The 18,560-nt window shown below is 49.3% G+C and overlaps 1 protein-coding gene across 4 annotated transcripts; it reads left to right on the top strand.

Moving 5' to 3' along the window:
* The first annotated feature begins 103 nt into the window (after positions 1-103).
* numa1 (nuclear mitotic apparatus protein 1) lies at positions 104-16,683 on the top strand. Of its 4 annotated transcripts, none has more exons than XM_090218897.1 (25): positions 104-261; positions 1,657-1,710; positions 1,811-1,896; positions 2,016-2,095; positions 2,181-2,269; positions 2,506-2,580; positions 2,688-2,778; positions 2,862-3,006; positions 3,221-3,357; positions 3,653-3,764; positions 3,850-3,967; positions 4,568-4,708; positions 4,933-5,046; positions 5,168-9,565; positions 9,692-9,901; positions 9,999-10,186; positions 10,278-10,415; positions 13,165-13,279; positions 13,896-14,121; positions 14,273-14,409; positions 14,513-14,827; positions 14,961-15,053; positions 15,153-15,431; positions 15,588-15,628; positions 15,972-16,683. In XM_090218897.1, the coding sequence occupies exons 2-25, from the start codon at positions 1,669-1,671 to the stop codon at positions 15,973-15,975; spliced, it is 7,374 nt and encodes a 2,457-aa protein (XP_090075023.1). In that variant the 5' UTR covers positions 104-261; positions 1,657-1,668; the 3' UTR covers positions 15,976-16,683. The 4 variants fall into 4 exon arrangements, with proteins under 4 accessions (XP_090075023.1, XP_090075021.1, XP_090075024.1 ...); XM_090218895.1 differs by having other exon boundaries at positions 13,165-13,303; XM_090218898.1 differs by lacking the exon at positions 15,588-15,628.
* The last annotated feature ends 1,877 nt before the right edge of the window (positions 16,684-18,560 follow it).

The following is an 18,560-nucleotide window of genomic DNA, read 5'->3' as shown; positions in this document are numbered from 1 at the left end:
ACATTAGATTTTTATTCGCTCACAAAATGGCGAGTTCTGCACAAATAACCAATTGGCGTCTTGCAGCTCTGAATGCCTCCAATAGGAAGGCTTGATAATCACCAGCGCCGAAATTTGAAAGAGTATACTTCTTAGCACTTCAAAAATAGACCTGGTGTTCGAAACACAAAGTTATTTTGGTAAGCGGGTGCTACCTAGAGTTTGGTATTTTCGAGACGGAATTTCTAAATGTTTTCTACCAATAGCTAGCTAATTTCAAAGGTAAGACATACTTCTACTCGTTAATAGTTGTTTAATTAACAAGTTAATGTAACGTTTAGTTTGCTAGTCTCACTGACTGTTAGCTAGTAGCTACCGTTAGCACTGGGAGTAACGTTAGCCGTTAGGTAGTAACCATAAATTCCTTTCTTTAAGTACCATTTATAGCTGTCGAGTAGCTAGCTAACGTTAGCTATTACCCAGATATCCTTTTGATATTCCTTTCTCTAAGTAACAAGTTACTTTATCTTTAGGTAGCTAGTAACGTTAACTAAATAGCTACACTATATACAGTATACAAATGTATGTTGACACCTTCAAATTAGAGGATTCGGCTATTTCAGCACACAGCCTGTAATTTCCATAGATTAACATTGGCAGTAGAATGGCTTTACTGAACCGTTCAATGTGGCACCCTCATAGGATGCAACATTTCCAACTAGTAAATTCCTCAAATGTCTGCCCTGCTGGAGCTGCCCCGTCAATTGTAAGTGCTGTTATTATGAAGTGGAAACATCTGGGAGCAACAATGGCTTGGCTGCGAAGTGGTAGGCCACACAAGCTCACAGAATGTGAGTGCTGAAGCTCGTAGCACATCAAAGTCAACTGTCCTCGTTTGCAACACGCACTGATGAGTTACAAACTGCCTCTGGAAGCAAGGTCAGAACAATAACTTTTCTTCGCGAGCTTCATGAAATGGGTTTCCATGGCTGAGCAGCTGCACAAAAGCCTAAGATCGCCATGCCAAGTGTCGTCTGGAGTGGTGTAAAGCTCGCCGCCATTGGAATCTGGAGTAGTGGAAAAGAGTTCTCTGGAGTGATGAATCACGCTTCACCATCTGGCAGTCCGACGGATGAATCTGTGTTTGGTGGATGCCAGGAGAACGCTACCTACCCCAATGCATAGTGCCAACTGTAAAGTTTGGTGGAGGAGGACTAATGGTCTGGGGCTGTTTTTCATGTTTTGGCCTAGGCCCCATTAGTTCCAGTAAATGGACATCTTAACGCTACAGCCTACAATGACATTCTCAATGATTCTGTGCTTCCAACTTTTGGCAACAGTTTGGACAATGCCTTTTCCTGTTTCAGAATGACAACGCCCCTGTGCACAAAGCGAGGTCCATACAGAAATGGTTTGTCGAGATCGGTGTGGAAGAACTTTGCAGCCATCTCCTCTCCTGTTATGACAGCCAAGGGGGGACCAACTCCATAATATTAATGCCCATGATTTTGGAATGAGATGTTTCCCGTGCAGGTGTCCACATACTTTTGGTCACGTAGTGTAGTTGGAGTTGCTGATAGCTTATGATAGCAAGCTAGCTTCTTAGACTGAGCGTTCTTCTTTCTTCCATACAGTGGAATGATTGATACTAATGTCTGTCTGTTTTCCATTGTCTAGTGAGCAGCAAAGATGGTGCTTCACCTTGATAAAGAGCATGCACTGTTGGAATGGGTAAGTCTGCTTTGTTTTCTGTGGTCGTAACCAATATAAGCTCTAAGTACTTTGTTTGGTATGCCTTGCTAAATTGAATACATATTTTTTTCGTCACTAGGTTAACCACCTGAATGTGGACGTCCCGGTGCGGCGCATCAACGATTTACAGGATGGCGTTTTGTTGTTGAAGCTCGTCTATAAACTGTGAGTAAAAACAATGTTCCGTAATAGCTTAGAACCATAGATATTTGTCCTCATCTGGATTTCGCTGACTTGGTAGTTTTGCTTCTTGTGTTGATCATTGATGTTTGTGATTCTGACAGGAGAAAGGAAGAGCCCGCTAAGTCCTATTTGGACCAGCCTGTCCAGGAGAGGCTGAAAGTGGTCTCTGACTTCCTGCAAGGTGAGTCACACTCACTGGTCATGGGGGGGGGGGGTTGTTTTCCCCCACAGACACATGGCTAATAGTCCTGCTGTTGTTTTTCCAGGTGACTGTAGGTGCAGCACAGAACGGGGAGCTCTCATCTCCTGGGACAACATCTGCAATGGCCTAAACCTGGAGGTGGAGTTATCCAAGGTATCAGGTTCATACAACTGGGTTTTATTCACTGACCAAATGTGATCTCGAGCCCAAGTATATCATGAATTGATGGATGGAATGCTCAGAGGCCACTGCATTGTGTTCAGCTCTACACTTGACCCAACTCTCTCTCAAAGCAAAGTTTATTGGTTACATGCAGTGAGTTAATGATCCAGCCCACTTCTAACCCAGATCCCCTGGGTGGCCTGTTTTTATACTTGTGGTGTTCTCAGGTGCTTGTGCTCCTGTACTACCATAGTGTGATCAACAACCATGTTGACCTGAACCAACTGGAATACAAGTTTGAGGTAGGAGGGTCCTTGTGCTCTTAGTGGCATACCATGAACTTACATTTTTTCTTGTTGCCCGATAGCAGTGCACTTATGTGACTAACTTCTGTTTTTCCTCCCTAAAGGTTGAGCTTGCCTCCATGCTCCGCTTTGTTTTGGACAATGAGAATAGCCTCTACTTGAGTGAGAACTTGGAGAAATATCTAAGGAAGAAGCGTAAGCCTTCACTCACATGTTTCAGGTTACGTTCAACACCTTATGGTTGCAGTACAGAAACACGCATACTCTTTCTCTCTCAGCCCTGTTTAGTTTCAACAGTGACATCTCCAGTACCTCCTCATCCTCCTTGTTCAACGATGAGGAGTCCCCGGTTTTCCGGCGCAGAAAGAAGATCGGTTCAGTTCAGTTTCTGGACCTACAAACTGTTGCGTCCTCGTCTGTCAGGTATTACTCTGTCCCTCCGTGTCTCCTCTGTTAGTGCTCACTCGTTCCTCTTCTAGTATCCCATCTATGGTATCCTAGCTACGGCCCTAGTGAGGTACTAGTCTAGAACAGCTGATGTTTGCTCGCTGGACTAATGATCTGTACGCTAGGTGGGAACACTGATCTTTGTGAGTAACCGGTGCCTTTTCCTGTTTTCTCCCACCCGCCTGTGCAGTTCTCCCCTGCAGGATGTGATGAACACTCCTCAGTTCCAGCTGAAGAAGCTGCAGAGGCAGCTGCGTCAGGAGAGAGACATGAGGGATGAGCTGGAGAAAGACCTGACCACCAGCGCCGCCACCCTCACCCAGAGAGGTACCTACCTACCTGGCTCTGTCTGATTTTAATAAGGATGTACCTGCTGTTTCTCCACTACTTCCTCTGGATTCTTACTGTTCCTGCTGATGAGTTCTGGCTGAACTTGGGATATTGTTAATTATCAGGTATCCCATTGAAATATTCAAAGATATAGTCGAGGGTTTACACCAGATGTTATTGGAACGCTGACTGCGAGCAATGGGTGATTAAACTTGGTTGGAGCTTTCATAGTGCCTGTAGATTTCTTACTCTGATATTTAGAACCTAACACTGCTCTTTCACCCTCCTGTAGAGAGTCAGATCTGTCAGTTGCAGCACCGTATTGAGAAGCTGCTGAGGGAACAGGCTGAGCAGGAGCAGGAGCCCCGGGATGAGCTACAAGAACTGCACAGCAAGAACGAGGGGTAGGAAGGGAGAGAGAGGAGGGTCAAGGTCATACTGAGGTAATGCTAGGTGTGTGTGTGTGTAACTGCGTTCTCTCTCTATTAGGCTGCGCACCCGTCTCCATGAGGTGCTGAAGGAGTGCCAGGCGTTAAAGACTAACTCATCTCAGATGGAGCGGAAGGTGGATAACCTGACAGAGGAGAATGGCACCCTTTCTGCCCAGGTGAAGGACTCTCCTTGTACACGCTAGCTTCAAGGCCCAGTGCATGAAAACATTTGATTTTCCCTCTTTTATATATATAAATATATAATATAAACATTTCCCCCACACTGAGGTTGTGAAACTTATAATAAATACCCTTTTAGTGTGAGATCTGTTTGATAAGACAGCTGGAATTCCAGCCTGTTTTGGTGGGATGGAGTTTTGGCCTGACCGGTGACCTCACCAGATGGTAAAAGTTAATGGACCAATAACAACAGAGAGAGTTTCAAAACCTCTGCCAATAACAGCAAGTTTTCAGGTTGCATATCCCTCCCTTTTAAGCTCGTCCAATTAGACCCCTCACTCAGACCACTCCCAGACAGTCCTAGAAAAAGGATTGCTTGAGAAATTGCTCTTTGCTAATGAGCTATTTTGGTTTATTTTTTGACAATTTTAATAGAAAAAATAATAACATTAAGGTACGAAATGTTTACCCAGAAAAGGTTTGATATTGAGATAAAAATGGCTGCAGTTTAACCTTTTGAAATCAAGTCAATTAAACCATACACAGCCTATAGTGATTTACTAACGGACAACTGTCTCATCATTTGTGTGTGTCAGATGCGTGAAGTGATTGCTCGGTTGGCGAGTGCTGAGGCTGAGGTGGACAGGCTGACTGAGGCCCAGGACTCTGCTCAGGGGGAGTGGAGCAGCAGACACTGCCACCTTCAGGCTGAACTCAACCGGGCCACTGCTCAGAAGGTGAGGCCTATAGAACAGGTCCCATATTCATAAAGTGTCTGAGTAGGAGTGCTGATATTTGATCAGTTTTGCCATTTTACAACACAATGATTAAAAATGACTTGGACAGAGGGGGCCTGCTTCTAGATCAGCACTCGGGAGACTCTTTATGACTAGAGGCCCAGAAGATCTCAATTTGTGCTTACTCTTTTTACGTTCTCTTCATTCTTCTTTCTGTCTGTTAGGAGTGTCTGAATGAACAGATGCTGATCCTGCAGAGCAAGATCTCCTCTCTAGAGGACGAGCTGAGTAAAGCCAAAATGCAGGAAAAAGGAGAGGTTATGGGCCCTATCTTGGAGGTCAGCATTTACCCAGATACTTAAAGCTGGATCATTTGTCACAATGTTCAAGGGTGACAGTACATCCAAATTTTAGTTTCAGTGTTTTTAACCACACGTCCTTCCTTGTTTACCCCCACAGTGGGAGCAGCTGAAACAGGAGCTGGCTGATGCCACCCTCAGGCACGCAGAGTGTGAGTGCACCATCGCCCGTCTGAAGGGGGAGAAGGAGCAGGCTGCCACCCTGCATGCCCAGGAGAGGGCCTCGCTACAGGCAGAGAGCCAGAGACTGCAGGTCCTGGTGACTGAGCTCCAGGAAGCCCTGAGTGCTCTGCGGGCTGACAGAGAGGCTCTGGAGCTGGCCTCCAAGGAGGAGAGGGAGTCCCTGACTGCCCAGCTCCACACCCTGACTGCTGAGGTGGCCAGCCTTACCCAGACTGTACAACAAAGGGAGCAGGAGGTGAAGGCGCTGGGGGAGGAGGTGCAGCAGGAGTGCATTCAGAGAGGGGAGCTGAACCTGGCTATGGAGCGGCAGGAGAGGAAGGCCAGAGAGGAGATCCAGGAGCTGACCAGCCACGTGGACACCATGGGTGACTCTCTGAGGAGGGCTGAGGAGGAGGTGCAGGTCAGGGAGAAGCAGCTTACCAAGCAGCAGCAGGAGAGCGCTCTACAGAGGGAGGTCCTACAGGAGGAGATGGCTGCATCTGAGAAGGTGTTAAAAGAGCTGAAGGAGCAGGAGGAGGCCGTTAGAGAGGAGGCCACTCGACTGCACCAGGAGATAACTGCACATGCTACGGACCTCTGCAGCCTGAGGCAGGAGCACACTGCTCTGCAGGAACAATTGGCTAGGCAGCAAGAGGAGATCTCCCTAGAAAAGGAGGCGCAGTCCGAAGCCCACAGGGAGAAGGAAGCGGTGAGGGAGGAGCTCTCTCGACTCCAGGAGGAGGTGAGGAGCCTGGGGGAACAGATGGCCCAGCTGGAGGAGGCTCAGAGGGAGAAGGAGTGTCTCCTCCTCCAGTCCACAGAGAACATAGAGACCCTCCAGACAGAGAGAGCCACTGCCTCGTCCCTCGCTGAAGCCAAAGACCTGGAGCTCAGCAGCCTGAGAGAGGAGGTGAGGGCCAGGGAGGAGCAGCTAGCCATGCAACAAGAGGAGTACCGCTTACAGCAGGAGGAGCTACGGGAGGAGCTTGCCGCTCAGGAGAATGAAATCAATAACATGAGAGAGCGGCTCGCTGGCCTGATGGACCAGATCTCTCTGCTGAAGGAGTTGTGTCAGGAGGGCAAAAACATGGAGGCCCTGAGAGAAGAGCACACTGCCCAGCTGGAGCAGCTGCGGATAGTGAAGGAGCAGGTCGAAGAGGTCCGGGAGAGGAATGAGGAGACCTCGGCAGCTCTCAGGGAGAAGGAGTCGTCTCTCAGGGAGAAGGAGGAGAGCCTCCGGAGGCTGGAGGAGGAGCTACAGTCCACCACCTCTCTTGCCTCCCAGAGACGACAGGAAGAACTGACCTCACTCAAGGAGGAAGTCATCTCGCAGCAGGAGGAGGTGGAGAGGAGGCGTGCCGCGGAGGCCCTGTCAGTTGAGGAGGCGAGGCAGTTGGCTGGGGAACAGGAGTCTAAACGTATGGAACTGGAGGAGAGCGTGTCAGCCCTACAGCAGCAGCTGGACTCAGCCATCCAGGACAATGATAGGAAGAGACAGGAGTATGAGAGGCTGGAGCAGGACCTGGAGCACAGAGGAACACTGGTGGAAGAGCTGAGGCAGCAGGAGGATAGCGCCAGACTGGAGGCCACTCGACTCCGCCAGGAGATCTCTACACATGTCAGCCATCTGGAGGTTGTGCAGAGGGGGAAGGAGGAGCTAGCCAGGCAGCAGGAGGAACTGAGAGGGGAGGTGTCCCTTCATCAGCAGAGAGCTTCAGTGCTCCAGCAGAGCCTGGAGGTGCAGGAGGTTGCTATGAGAGTGTTAAAGGAGCAGACTGAGAGCACCAGAGAGGAGGCCACTGTGAAGATGGAGGCCCTACAGGCTCAGCTGGAGGTAGTGTCGTCTCTGGCAGTAGCTAAAGACCTGCAGCTCAGCACTCTGAGAGAGAAGGCCACTACCTTACAGGAGCAGCTAGCTAAGAGAGAGCAGGAGATCTCCCTTCAGAAGGAGGTGCTGCAGGAGGCCCACATGGAGAAGGAGTCAGTGGAGGTACTGAGAGAGGAGCTGGCCAGGCAACAGGAGGAGCTGAGAGAGGAGTTAATCCGCCAGCAGCAGAGAGCTCAGTCCTTAGAACAGAGCCTGGAGGAGCAGCAGGAGGCCCTGAAAGAGCTGACCGTGAAGGAGGAGAGAGCCAGAGAGGAGGCCACTCTGAAGATGGTGGCCCTCCAAGCAGCTAAGGACTTGGAGCTCAGCACCCTGAGACAGGAGGCTACACAACTCCGCCAGGAGATCTCCACACATGTCAGCCGTCTGGAGGAGGTGCAGAGGGGGAAGGAGGAGCAGGAGGGAAACTCAAGAGAGGAGACAACTGTGAAGATGGAGGCCCTACAGGCTCAGCTGGAGGTAGTGTTGTCTCTGGCTGCTGCTAAAGACCTGCAGCTCAACACTCTGAGAGAGGAGGCCTCTCTACTCTGCCAGGAGAATGCCAAACGGGCAGCTGATCTAAAGGACGTGCAGTCAGAGAAGATTCGGATGGAGAGCATGTTGAGCGAGGAGCACAGAGCCTTACAGGAGGAGCTGGCCAAGGAGCAGGAGGAGCTGAGGGGAGAGGTGTCCCTCCACCAGCAGAGAGCTGCAGAGCTCCAGCAGAGCCTGGAGGAGAAGCAGGAGGCCCTTAGAGAGCTGAAGGAGCAGCTTGTCCAGCAGCAGGAGGACAGCTCCCTACAGAAGGTCTTGCAGGAGGCCCAGGCTGCAGCCCTCCAGGAGGAGGCAGTAGACGCTCTGAGAGGGGAGGTGACCCTCCACCAGCAGAGAGCTGCAGAGCTCCAGCAGAGCCTGGAGCACCAGGAGGCTGCCCTGAGGGAGCAGGAGGCGAAGAGCACAGAGGAGGCCACTCTGAAGATGGAGGCCCTCCAAGCAGCTAAAGACCTGCAGCTCAGCACTCTGACAGAGAAGGCCACTACCTTACAGCAGCAGCTAGCTAAGAGGGAGCAGGAGATCTCCCTTCAGAAGGAGGTGCTGCAGGAGGCCCACATGGAGAAGGAGTCAGTGGAGGTACTGAGAGAGGAGCTGGCCAGGCAACAGGAGGAGCTGAGAGAGGAGTTAATCCGCCAGCAGCAGAGAGCTCAGTCCTTAGAACAGAGCCTGGAGGAGCAGCAGGAGGCCCTGAAAGAGCTGACCGTGAAGGAGGAGAGAGCCAGAGAGGAGGCCACTCTGAAGATGGTGGCCCTCCAAGCAGTTAAGGACTTGGAGATCAGCACCCTGAGACAGGAGGCTACACAACTCCGCCAGGAGATCTCCACACATGTCAGCCGTCTGGAGGAGGTGCAGAGGGGGAAGGAGGAGCTGAGGGAGCAGGAGGGCAACGCAAGAGAGGAGACAACTGTGAAGATGGAGGCCCTACAGGCTCAGCTGGAGGTAGTGTCGTCTCTGGCTGCAGCTAAAGACCTGCAGCTCAGCACTCTGAGAGAGGAGGCCACTACCTTACAGGAGCAGCTAGCTAAGAGAGAGCAGGAGATCTCCCTTCAGAAGGAGGTGCTGCAGGAGGCCCATATGGAGAAGGAGTCAGTGGAGGTACTGAGAGAGGAGCTGGCCAGGCAACAGGAGGAGCTGAGAGAGCTGACCGTGAAGGAGGAGAGAGCCAGAGAGGAGGCCACTCTGAAGATGGTGGCCCTCCAAGCAGCTAAGGACTTGGAGCTCAGCACCTTGAGACAGGAGGCTACACAACTCCGCCAGGAGATCTCCACATATGTCAGCCGTCTGGAGGAGGTGCAGAGCGAGGGCCCCCTGAGAGAGGAGCACACTGCCTTACAGGTGCAGCTGGCCAAGCAGCAGGAGGAAAACTCCCTACAGAAGGGACTGCTACAGGAGGTGCAGGCCACAGTCCTCCAGGAGAGGGAGGCCAAGGAGACACTGAGAGGGGAGGTGTCCCTCCACCAGCAGAGCCTTGAGCACCAGGAGGCTGTCCTGAGGGAGGATCTTGCCAGGCAGAAGGAGGAAGGGCAGGCAGCAGGCCAGGTGGAGAAGGAGTTGATGGAGCAGTTCTCTGTGCTCCAGCAAGAGAAGGAGGCTCTGTTAACCCGGGCCCTCCAGGCAGAGCAGAACCAGAGCGAGCTGGAAGGGAGCATGGCTGAGCTGCGAGCCCAGGCAGAGAGCACAGAAAGTGGCCAGAGACAACAGCTGGATGCCCTGCTCCTGGAGAAGGAGAGGCTGACTGAGGGTAACCAGGTCCTGGAGATTAAATGTAGTGCCGCCCAGAGGCTGGAGGCTGTACTGCAGGAGGAACTGGCCTTGCTGAGAGAACAGATGGAGGGAACAGAGTGGGAGAAGCAGGTCAGAGATCTACGGAAACAACTTGCTGCCAACACTGAGGTAGTGGAACACTACAAAACACAGGTGAGTCTGACCAGTAAACACAACCACATAACACATCTCTGAGCTAACACACACCTCACCCTGGCAGTGGATAGAATTATTCAGGTTTGTCTTGGAGGTTGAGGTGTGGTATATTTTTGTTCCCAGGTTGAGAAGGCCAAGAGCCACTACTCGGGGAAGAAGCAGCAGCTTGTGGAGTCTCAGGAGCAGGTGACGGAGCTGCAGCGCAGCCTAGAGGTCAGAGAGCATGAGGTCAACGCTGTTACCACAGAGATGAAGCTGCTGCAGAAGGAGCTGGAGAAGGCCAGGAGCAAAGAGAAGAGCCTCGGTTCCAAGATCAACACTCTGGAAGCACAGGTATACCTCTCAATCAGGTTATATTATGCATTCTATCATACAGGATGTCAGCTTCATGTTGACATGAAACTGACATTATTTGTGTGTTTTTTTACAGCTTGCGTTTGCTGATCGTCACCTTCGGGAGCAGAGCCAGGTTCGACCTGAGAGGGGACCAGGCAGGATTGAGAAGATGAGAGGGGGTAGAGAGAGTGTCTACCTGAAAGTCCCCCAGAGCCAGGCTCACCAGGAGATCAGCGGCGACAGCCTGGACCTGAGCCTGGACGACTCCCTCAACACTACCACGTAACCCACCTTCTCTTCCGTCTCCATCTCCTCTGACCTTGACTTGCAGCTAGGTGACTGGTATACATCTCCGTCTCTCCCTGCCCTGTAGGAGGCCAATGGAGCCTGACGAGTCCAGTACTCCCCTGGTGCGTAGCTCGGAGCGCGTAGCTGCTAAACGGCGTGCTCTGGGAGGGGATTCACTGGAGACCCTCTACTTCACCCCCATGAATACCCGTCAGATCAACAGGTAGGTTTAGAATGTGTGTTCGGCACCACTAGTTTAACTGCTACTATAAAGAAGTTAATCAGGGTTATTCTCCCCAGGACCGGCACCACTAGTTTAACTGCTACTATAAAGAAGTTAATCAGGGTTGTTCTCCCCAGGACCGGCACCACTAGTTTAACTGCTACTATAAAGAAGTTAATCAGGGTTGTTCTCCCCAGGACCGGCACCACTAGTTTAACTGCTACTATAAAGAAGTTAATCAGGGTTGTTCTCCCCAGGACCGGCACCACTAGTTTAACTGCTACTATAAAGAAGTTAATCAGGGTTATTCTCCCCAGGACCGGCACCACTAGTTTAACTGCTACTATAAAGAAGTTAATCAGGGTTATTCTCCCCAGGACCGGCACCACTAGTTTAACTGCTACTATAAAGAAGTTCATCAGGGTTATTCTCCCCAGGACCGGCACCACTAGTTTAACTGCTACTATAAAGAAGTTCATCAGGGTTATTCTCCAGGACCGGCACCACTAGTTTAACTGCTACTATACAGAAGTTAATCAGGGTTATTCTCTCCAGGACCGGCACCACTAGTTTAACTGCTACTATAAAGAAGTTAATCAGGGTTATTCTCCAGGACCGGCACCACTAGTTTAACTGCTACTATAAAGAAGTTCATCAGGGTTATTCTCCAGGACCGGCACCACTAGTTTAACTGCTACTATAAAGAAGTTCATCAGGGTTATTCTCCAGGACCGGCACCACTAGTTTAACTGCTACTATAAAGAAGTTAATCAGGGTTATTCTCCAGGACCGGCACCACTAGTTTAACTGCTACTATAAAGAAGTTCATCAGGGTTATTCTCCAGGACCGGCACCACTAGTTTAACTGCTACTATACAGAAGTTAATCAGGGTTATTCTCTCCAGGACCGGCACCACTAGTTTAACTGCTACTATAAAGAAGTTAATCAGGGTTATTCTCCCCAGGACCGGCACCACTAGTTTAACTGCTACTATAAAGAAGTTAATCAGGGTTGTTCTCCCCAGGACCGGCACCACTAGTTTAACTGCTACTATAAAGAAGTTAATCAGGGTTATTCTCCCCAGGACCGGCACCACTAGTTTAACTGCTACTATAAAGAAGTTAATCAGGGTTATTCTCCCCAGGACCGGCACCACTAGTTTAACTGCTACTATAAAGAAGTTCATCAGGGTTATTCTCCCCAGGACCGGCACCACTAGTTTAACTGCTACTATAAAGAAGTTCATCAGGGTTATTCTCCAGGACCGGCACCACTAGTTTAACTGCTACTATACAGAAGTTAATCAGGGTTATTCTCTCCAGGACCGGCACCACTAGTTTAACTGCTACTATAAAGAAGTTAATCAGGGTTATTCTCCAGGACCGGCACCACTAGTTTAACTGCTACTATAAAGAAGTTAATCAGGGTTATTCTCCCCAGGACCGGCACCACTAGTTTAACTGCTACTATAAAGAAGTTCATCAGGGTTATTCTCCAGGACCGGCACCACTAGTTTAACTGCTACTATAAAGAAGTTAATCAGGGTTGTTCTCCCCAGGACCGGCACCACTAGTTTAACTGCTACTATAAAGAAGTTCATCAGGGTTATTCTCCCCAGGACCGGCACCACTAGTTTAACTGCTACTATAAAGAAGTTAATCAGGGTTATTCTCCCCAGGACCGGCACCACTAGTTTAACTGCTACTATAAAGAAGTTAATCAGGGTTGTTCTCCCCAGGACCGGCACCACTGGTTTAACTGCTACTATAAAGAAGTTCATCAGGGTTATTCTCCCCAGGACCGGCACCACTAGTTTAACTGCTACTATAAAGAAGTTAATCAGGGTTGTTCTCCCCAGGACCGGCACCACTAGTTTAACTGCTACTATAAAGAAGTTAATCAGGGTTATTCTCCCCAGGACCGGCACCACTAGTTTAACTGCTACTATAAAGAAGTTAATCAGGGTTATTCTCCCCAGGACCGGCACCACTAGTTTAACTGCTACTATAAAGAAGTTCATCAGGGTTATTCTCCAGGACCGGCACCACTAGTTTAACTGCTACTATAAAGAAGTTAATCAGGGTTATTCTCCAGGACCGGCACCACTGGTTTAACTGCTACTATAAAGAAGTTCATCAGGGTTATTCTCCCCAGGACCGGCACCACTAGTTTAACTGCTACTATAAAGAAGTTAATCAGGGTTGTTCTCCCCAGGACCGGCACCACTAGTTTAACTGCTACTATAAAGAAGTTCATCAGGGTTATTCTCCAGGACCGGCACCACTAGTTTAACTGCTACTATAAAGAAGTTAATCAGGGTTGTTCTCCCCAGGACCGGCACCACTAGTTTAACTGCTACTATAAAGAAGTTCATCAGGGTTATTCTCCAGGACCGGCACCACTGGTTTAACTGCTACTATAAAGAAGTTCATCAGGGTTATTCTCCCCAGGACCGGCACCACTAGTTTAACTGCTACTATAAAGAAGTTAATCAGGGTTGTTCTCCCCAGGACCGGCACCACTAGTTTAACTGCTACTATAAAGAAGTTAATCAGGGTTATTCTCCCCAGGACCGGCACCACTAGTTTAACTGCTACTATAAAGAAGTTAATCAGGGTTGTTCTCCCCAGGACCGGCACCACTAGTTTAACTGCTACTATAAAGAAGTTCATCAGGGTTATTCTCCAGGACCGGCACCACTAGTTTAACTGCTACTATACAGAAGTTCATCAGGGTTGTTCTCCCCAGGACCAGTACTGAGCGCCGGCTGGAGAGCAGCATCACATCTCTGGGAGAGCTGGCTCTGGACTCAGCCAGGAAGAGACCACCCACCTCCTCAGCTAGACGCCGAAGGACCACCCAGGTCATCAACATCACCATGAGCAAGGTGGAGGGAGCACTGGGACACCTCTCACTGCACGTTTTCTCTCTCTCTCTCTCTCTCTCTCTCTCACATTCTCTCTCTCACATTCTCTCTCTCTCTCACATTCTCTCTCTCGTTCTCTCACTGCACGTTCTCTCTCTCTCATGTTCTCTCACTGCACGTTCTCTCTCTCTCTCTCTCACGTTCTCTCGCTCCCGCTTCTCTCTCGCTCTCTCTCACTTCTCGCGCTCACTCACTACTCTCACCTCTCTCACCTCTCTCTCTCACACCTCTCTCTCTCACCACTCTCACCTCTCTCTCTCACCACTCTCACCTCTCTCTCTCACCACTCTCACCTCTCTCTCACCACTCTCACCTCTCTCTCACCTATCTCACTCACCACTCTCACCTCTCTCTCTCTCTCACCTCTCTCTCACCACTCTCACCACTCTCACCTCTCTCTCTCACCACTCTCACTTCTCTCTCTCGCTACATTCTTGGGAGCACCCTGTATCACCTTGTGGTTTTCAACTCCCATCTAGTGGTCTTTTAGGTTGGTTGACCTGCTGAGGAGTGAGTGGGATGGTTGACTTCTCCTCTCTCCCCCCCCATGCAGACGACTCCTGGTCGCAGAGGAGCAGGAGGGGATAGTGACAACGAGACGTTCTACAGCCTGGCCTCCGTCCACTCCCATCCCAACATCACCGGAAGAACACACACTGCACGACCTGTCTCCATGGAGATCTTCCACACACCCGGAAAACCTGCCGTTGCGTTGAGCGATCAGCTCCTCAGTCTCCCTGGATACCGTCGTAGCACCGTCCACGTTGCAGCTCCACAGAGTACGAAACGTTTACACACATTCTACAACGAGCCCCTTGTCCTTAGCCGGTGACACTTCTCCATTGCCTTCCAGATGTTCAAGGAGGCACCAAGAGGTTGATTGGCCCAGAGTTTGTACTACAGTATGTTTATGTTCTGCACGTTGTGTAGGTACGGGCCAGTTCTGTGTGGGGGCAGAGAATGAGCCTGAGCATGCTGCTGATGACTGGCTACGCATCGCTGAGCTGCAGGCCAGAAACCAGTCCTGTCTGCCTCATCTAAAGAGCAGCTATCCTCTGGAGTCCAGGGTACACTGTTCCTCACTCTCCATCTAGCCATCTGTCACTTTCTCAAAAATATGTTTTGCTTGTAATCATCCAATCTCCAAACCCTGCCTCCTCCCCCTTGCAGCCCAGCCTGGGACCGTCCTTTGAGTTCACCGACGATGACCTGCGCATGGGCGACCCCACGGAGACCATCCGTAGAGCCTCTGTGATGCCCGGACAGATTCAGGAGTCTCTGTCATCCCACCGGCTCTCACTCCACCCGGGACCGGCCGACAGCACCACGGCCACCAGGCCAGCCTACGGCTCTCACCGCCTCTCACTGATGCCCCCCAAACCTAAAGCCAGCAGCACCCTGAACAACCAGAACACGCACAACCTCAGGGGGAGCAACCTGTCACTCAAACGCTCAGCCAAAGACCAGGAACCAGACACACCTGAGGTGAGGGTGGAGGGGAGGTGAGGGTGGAGGGGAGGGGAGGTGAGGGTGGAGGGGAGGATGTAGATGTTAATGTGGGGGTTCAATCATTAACCGGTTTGTTTAATTCTACAGTTACTGAATTCTCTTTTCTCAGGCTAAGAGGATGGCAACCAGCTGTTTCCCGCGCCCTCTTACCCCTAAAGGAGGTCGTTTCAGCTCATCCAACAACCGCCAGCCTCTTAGCCCTGTGAGTCTCTCTCTTCCTCTGGTTTGTTTTCTTAGCAGCAATGGTTGTTAGCATACTCCAAGCAGTAGGCCTAAAATATCCACCCATCCTCTCTGTCAGGCTGAGCGGAGACAGTCCATGGTGTTCTCCATTGACAACACGCCTCGTAAGGCAGCTTCCAAGAGCGGCTTCCTACAGAGAGGCATGAGTAAGATTCGCAGCTCCACCCGTAAATCCCCAGGGAACAAAAGCTCCCGTGTCCCGCGGTCCGGAGACGGGAAGTCTCCCCGCAGTGGAGCCGGGAGTGTGAAGTCCCCTCAGCCGGCAGGGAAGGCACAGAGGAAGTCCCCACGGACCAACAGCAGCAAGTCTCCAAAGAACCCCACCAGCGCACGCAAGGTGAGAACCACTTCCTTTCTCTGGACAAGCGTTGTATGATCATTTGCATACGAGATGATTTCTAGCCACATTGGACATGCTGTTTGACCCCTCCCCCCCCACCACCACCCCGTATCAGACCATGTGTCTAACTACAGCGATACGGTGTGTGTTTAGGAACCTGAGGTGTTGGTTGGAAAGCCCATTCATCTGAGCAGGTTTTCTATCATTTCTGTTTCACTCAGCTGCTTTGTTAACTGGGCTGTGCTGCAGGGGTGTGTCTGTCTGGGGGGGGGGGGGTTACGGATCGTCCCTTGGGGTTACGGTGTTAGTTTGTGGTGACGTGTTTTCTAAATTCCCTGTTTGCTACATTACACCTGACTGTCTGCAGGACTGTGTAATAACATGCCTTTTGGGAGCACTACTTCCAGCGTTTTGATAGTCGACTCATTTCATCAATGCAGACCTGCTATTCACTTAGGTGTCTGGGTGATTATCCAGTGTGTTCCTCTCTTCTCACTAATAAAACATGTTTTTTTCCCTCTCTCTCTCTCTCCACAGATGAACTTCAGGAGAAAGATGTGAATGAACATCTAATCGCCCTAAACACTTTAAACTCTCTCAAGAATAATCATTTTATGTGCAATAAATACAAGTGTACTTTCACCAGAGGTTATATTATATTTACTTTGTGCTATTTTGGGTTTTAATCATTTTGGTGTCTTTTGAGATTTAAAATCTCAATGTTTTATTTAATTTGACCTCCTAATGATGTAATTGTATTAGTGAAGCCCTGTTCAATGGGGTGGTGAGGTATCCAATACTGTTATAGGTCACCTACTGTACGTGTATACTGGCACACTGAATCATGATGATGATGCATTACGCTTTGACTTTTTCATCTCATCTTCTTTGGCTTTTTAAAGTCCCCCCCCCCCCTTTTTTTGTTGCTTTAAAACCTTTTTGTATCATATATATATATATATACACACACACACACACACACACACACACACACACATGTATTATCTTTCAAATAAAAAGTATAAAACAATCTAGCAAATATTTTGAAAGGTGAAGTTTTGTGAAGGGAATTCCACGTTTTACCTTATGGCAGTGCGACTTAATCCAAAATAACGGTCTGGATTTAATGCTCAGAAAGATTTCCATTCTCAAATACTACACGGTCATTAATTTGTGAGTAGGGTATTCCACTGTATAGTTTGGGAATATTTTCAAAGGCGTTTTGATTAAATTCTGTCCAGAAAGTCAACCTGCCAGTGTCTTAATTTGGTACAAGTACCACCAGGCCATAGTCAGCCTACCTACCTACTTCAACCCCCTGCCATTTCACCGACAGCCCCAGAATCTCTTCCCCGTCACAGGAGACTTGTGATTTGAGCCTGTTAGTGGAACCGAAATGGACTCAGTATCACTGTCTGTAAGGCCCCTGAAACAAGTGTTTGAATGATTGTAGAGTCTGATGACTCGTGTGTTATCATGTTTAAATAAAAAATGAGTCATTGGAGCTATTTTCCCTTTACCTTAAGATGACCAAAGTTTTAATTTGTTGTGACCCCAGGCTGTTAGCTTCCTGGTTAGAGAAACCTGTACATCTGGTTACAGCTAGAGGCTGTTAGCTACCTGGTTAGAGAAACCTGTACATCTGGTTACAGCTAGAGGCTGTTAGCTACCTGGTTAGAGAAACCTGTACATCTGGTTACAGCTAGAGGCTGTTAGCTACCTGGTTACAGCTAGAGGCTGTTAGCTTCCTGGTTAGAGAAACCTGTACATCTGGTTTCAGCTAGAGGCTGCTAGCTACCTGGGTAGAGAAACCTGTACATCTGGTTACAGCTAGAGGCTGCTAGCTACCTGGTTACAGCTAGAGGCTGCTAGCTACCTGGTTACAGCTAGAGGCTGTTAGCTACCTGGTTAGAGAAACCTGTACATCTGGTTACAGCTAGAGGCTGTTAGCTACCTGGTTAGAGAAACCTGTACATATGGTTACAGCTAGAGGCAATGAGCAGACTTTCATAACTGGCCTTTCCAGGTCCAACTGTCACTTTTGAAACCAACCACAGCCTACGCAATTAGTAATACACCTTTTAGAGAAAAGTGAATCTGTTTTATTTGCTGTCAGAATCCTGCAGGGGAGCTGGAACCAGGTGAGGCCTCCCTCTAGTTATGACTTCTGTGGAGAAGAGGACGAGAACATCAGAGGCTCAGAGCTTTTCTGGGAAACTAGAACTACACAACTCCAAAACAAATTTATAAAGTCCTTACATCAGCTGATATCTCAAAGTGCTCTACAGAAACACAGCCTAAAACCCCAAACAGCAAGCAATGCAGGTGTAGATGGCTAGGAAAAACTCCCTAGAAAGGCCAGAACCTAGGAAGAAACCTTGAGAGGAACCAGGCTCTGAGGGGTGGCCAGTCCTCTTCTGGCTGTGCTACACAACTCTTCACCACTCACACTATGCTATCACTGGGTATTACACACAAACTGGCTACATAGCTAATACCTGCTGGACTGTTAATTTATCACGGTATTCCACTTTGTTAATTTTTTGTTTATCTGTCAGCCCTAGTCCCGAACTCCGGTCCTGGGTGGAGTTAACCGAACCTCTCTGCCCATTCATCGCCATTTTACCTGTTGTCTTAGCTGATTAGCTGTTGTCTTACCCGTTGTTGTCTTAGCTAGCTCTCCCAATCAACACCTGTGATTGCTTTCTGCCTCGCTTTATGTCTCTCAAATGTCAATATGCCTTGTATACTGTTGTTTAGGATAGTTATCATTGTTCTAGTTTACTGCGGAGCCCCTAGTCCCACTCTACATGCCTCAGATACCTCCTTTGTCCCACCTCCCACACATTTTTTATTTATTTCACCTTTATTTAACCAGGTAGGCTAGTTGAGATCAAGTTCTCATTTACAACTGCGACCTGGCCAAGATAAAGCATAGCAGTGTGAACAGACAACACAGAGTTACACATGGAGTAAACAATTAACAAGTCAACACAGTAGGGGAAAAAAAGTCTATATACATTGTGTGCAAAAGGCATGAGGAGGTAGGCAAATAATTACAATTTAGCAGATTAACACCAGTGATAAATGATCAGATGGTCATGTACAGGTAGAGATACTGGTGTG

The sequence above is a fragment of the Oncorhynchus mykiss genome, chromosome 24, assembly GCF_057628025.1.
Source record: "Oncorhynchus mykiss isolate SJ-2025 chromosome 24, ASM5762802v1, whole genome shotgun sequence".
Classification (NCBI taxonomy): Eukaryota; Metazoa; Chordata; class Actinopteri; order Salmoniformes; family Salmonidae; genus Oncorhynchus; species Oncorhynchus mykiss.
The sequence above is the reverse complement of the archived record's forward strand: the minus strand, read 5'-3'. Positions and strand labels throughout refer to the sequence as shown.

What these genes read in the sequence shown, in the direction of transcription:
- numa1 (XM_090218895.1), top strand. Translation starts at nt 1,669, where the DNA reads ATGGTGCTTCACCTTGATAAAGAGCATGCACTGTTGGAATGG. An exon ending in TTATGGGCCCTATCTTGGAG is followed by an intron (nt 5,047 to 5,167) that starts GTCAGCATTTAC and finishes TTACCCCCACAG; the next exon opens with TGGGAGCAGCTGAAACAGGA. An exon ending in AGGAACCAGACACACCTGAG is followed by an intron (nt 14,828 to 14,960) that starts GTGAGGGTGGAG and finishes CTCTTTTCTCAG; the next exon opens with GCTAAGAGGATGGCAACCAG.